General features: G+C 52.5%; 1 protein-coding gene across 1 annotated transcript in view; it reads left to right on the forward strand.

Annotated features, from left to right (window-relative positions):
* DCAF6 (DDB1 and CUL4 associated factor 6) overlaps positions 1-635 on the forward strand; it is a gene marked incomplete at its 5' end in the record, with an annotated part of 184359 nt that extends 183724 nt beyond the window's left edge. Inside the window, one exon of the mRNA XM_019523908.1 lies at positions 474-635. Within this exon, the coding sequence (XP_019379453.1) occupies positions 474-620 (147 nt within the window). The remainder of the gene's footprint in view (positions 1-473) is intronic.
* Positions 636-1464: the final 829 nt, after the last annotated feature.

Below are 1464 nucleotides of genomic sequence, written 5' to 3' on the forward strand. Positions count from 1 at the left end.
AATGATGGGGGGGGGGGGACACTGTGAGACTCAAAGGAGAGAAGTGACTTCTTTTCCGTGGTCAGGACCAGCATTAGTGCAAGAGCTTCATTTTCTACATTAACGTATGTCACTCCCGCTTAGCACTTGTCATTCATGTCATATCTTGTTGTCACATTTATTTTTCTCCATTGTTTATCCCTAACCAGGCACTCCAATACCATAGTGAAGATCACATTAAAAATATTACCTGGATAGAAAAATAGGTATATGTGGATAGATTCCCCCTTCTGTAGCTGTTTTTTCCTCACTGTAGTGTATGGCTGTGACACCCTTCTCCATAATTTTTGCTGTTTACTGTGTAATCCGTCTATAAGCTTTTTTACAGTCCAAGTTACATAGTGTCTTATATACGCTACACACTAAGCCTGGTTAAAACCATTTGAAATTTTATTAATACATTTTTTTTCTCCCTCCCACCCCGCCAATCCCAGGTTATAACTCGTAATGAATTAATGCTGGAAGAGACAAGAAACACTATTACTGTTCCAGCTTCTTTCATGTTACGAATGTTGGCATCGTTGAATCATATAAGAGCAGGTAGGAGACTATTGGAGCAGTTTCTGTGCAGTCTTGTATAGAGGTGCACCGATACATCAGTCCAATATTGGATCAGCACAGATATAGAGAAAATTTATTGGAAATCAGCCACATCAAGCCGATAATTTGGCCAATAAATCACCCATGCATGCGCGTAGCCGCAGCACAGCACAGGTGGCAAGGAGTACAGCCTGGCAGCATGGAGAGCTGCCTCCAACTGGTAAATCTGGTGTGAGGGGAGGGGAGGGAAGGGGCTGGGGGAGCAGATCAAGGCCCCTGTGGTGAGGGGGAGATGGGATAAGCGCTGTCCAGCCAGGGCAAGGTAGGCACGAGACAGAGCTACAGCTCGTCTGGAGGGAGGAGCAGGGTGGCTCCTGCTGCTGTGTGCCGCTGGTCCAATGGCCGACTGCTTGTCTGGGGGCTCCCGCTGCTGCTCCCGCCACTTGTCCAGGAGGGCATGGGGGGGTGTGCCCCCAGATCTGCATAGGGTAGGGCAGGCTGGGACCAGATCTGCAGCAAACTCTTCCCAGAAGGGTGGGGCTGTACTGGGAAGGGGTTATGGGGGAGGGGCTGCAGCCACAAATTTACTGTAGCCTGTTCCCAGCGCAGCCCCGCCCCACTGGGAAGAACTTGGTGCAGCCTGGCCGCAGCCTGCCCTGCACAGATCCGGGGGCATGGGCCCCTTCTGTGCCTTCCCGAACAAGCGGCAGGAGCAGTAGCGGGAGCCGCCGGACGAGCTGCCAGACCAGCGGTTCTTGGATGAGCAGCATGCAGTGGTGGGAGCTCCCCTGCTTCCTGTGCCGCTCCAAATGAACTGCGGCTCTGTGCCACGCCTGCCCCACCCCAGCTGGGCAGCACTGGCTCTACCCCAGCCCCGCACCCTCC

The sequence above is a fragment of the Gavialis gangeticus genome, unplaced genomic scaffold (genome assembly GCF_001723915.1).
Source record: "Gavialis gangeticus isolate Ggan-Ray unplaced genomic scaffold, GavGan_comp1, whole genome shotgun sequence".
In the NCBI taxonomy this organism is placed as follows: Eukaryota; Metazoa; Chordata; order Crocodylia; family Gavialidae; genus Gavialis; species Gavialis gangeticus.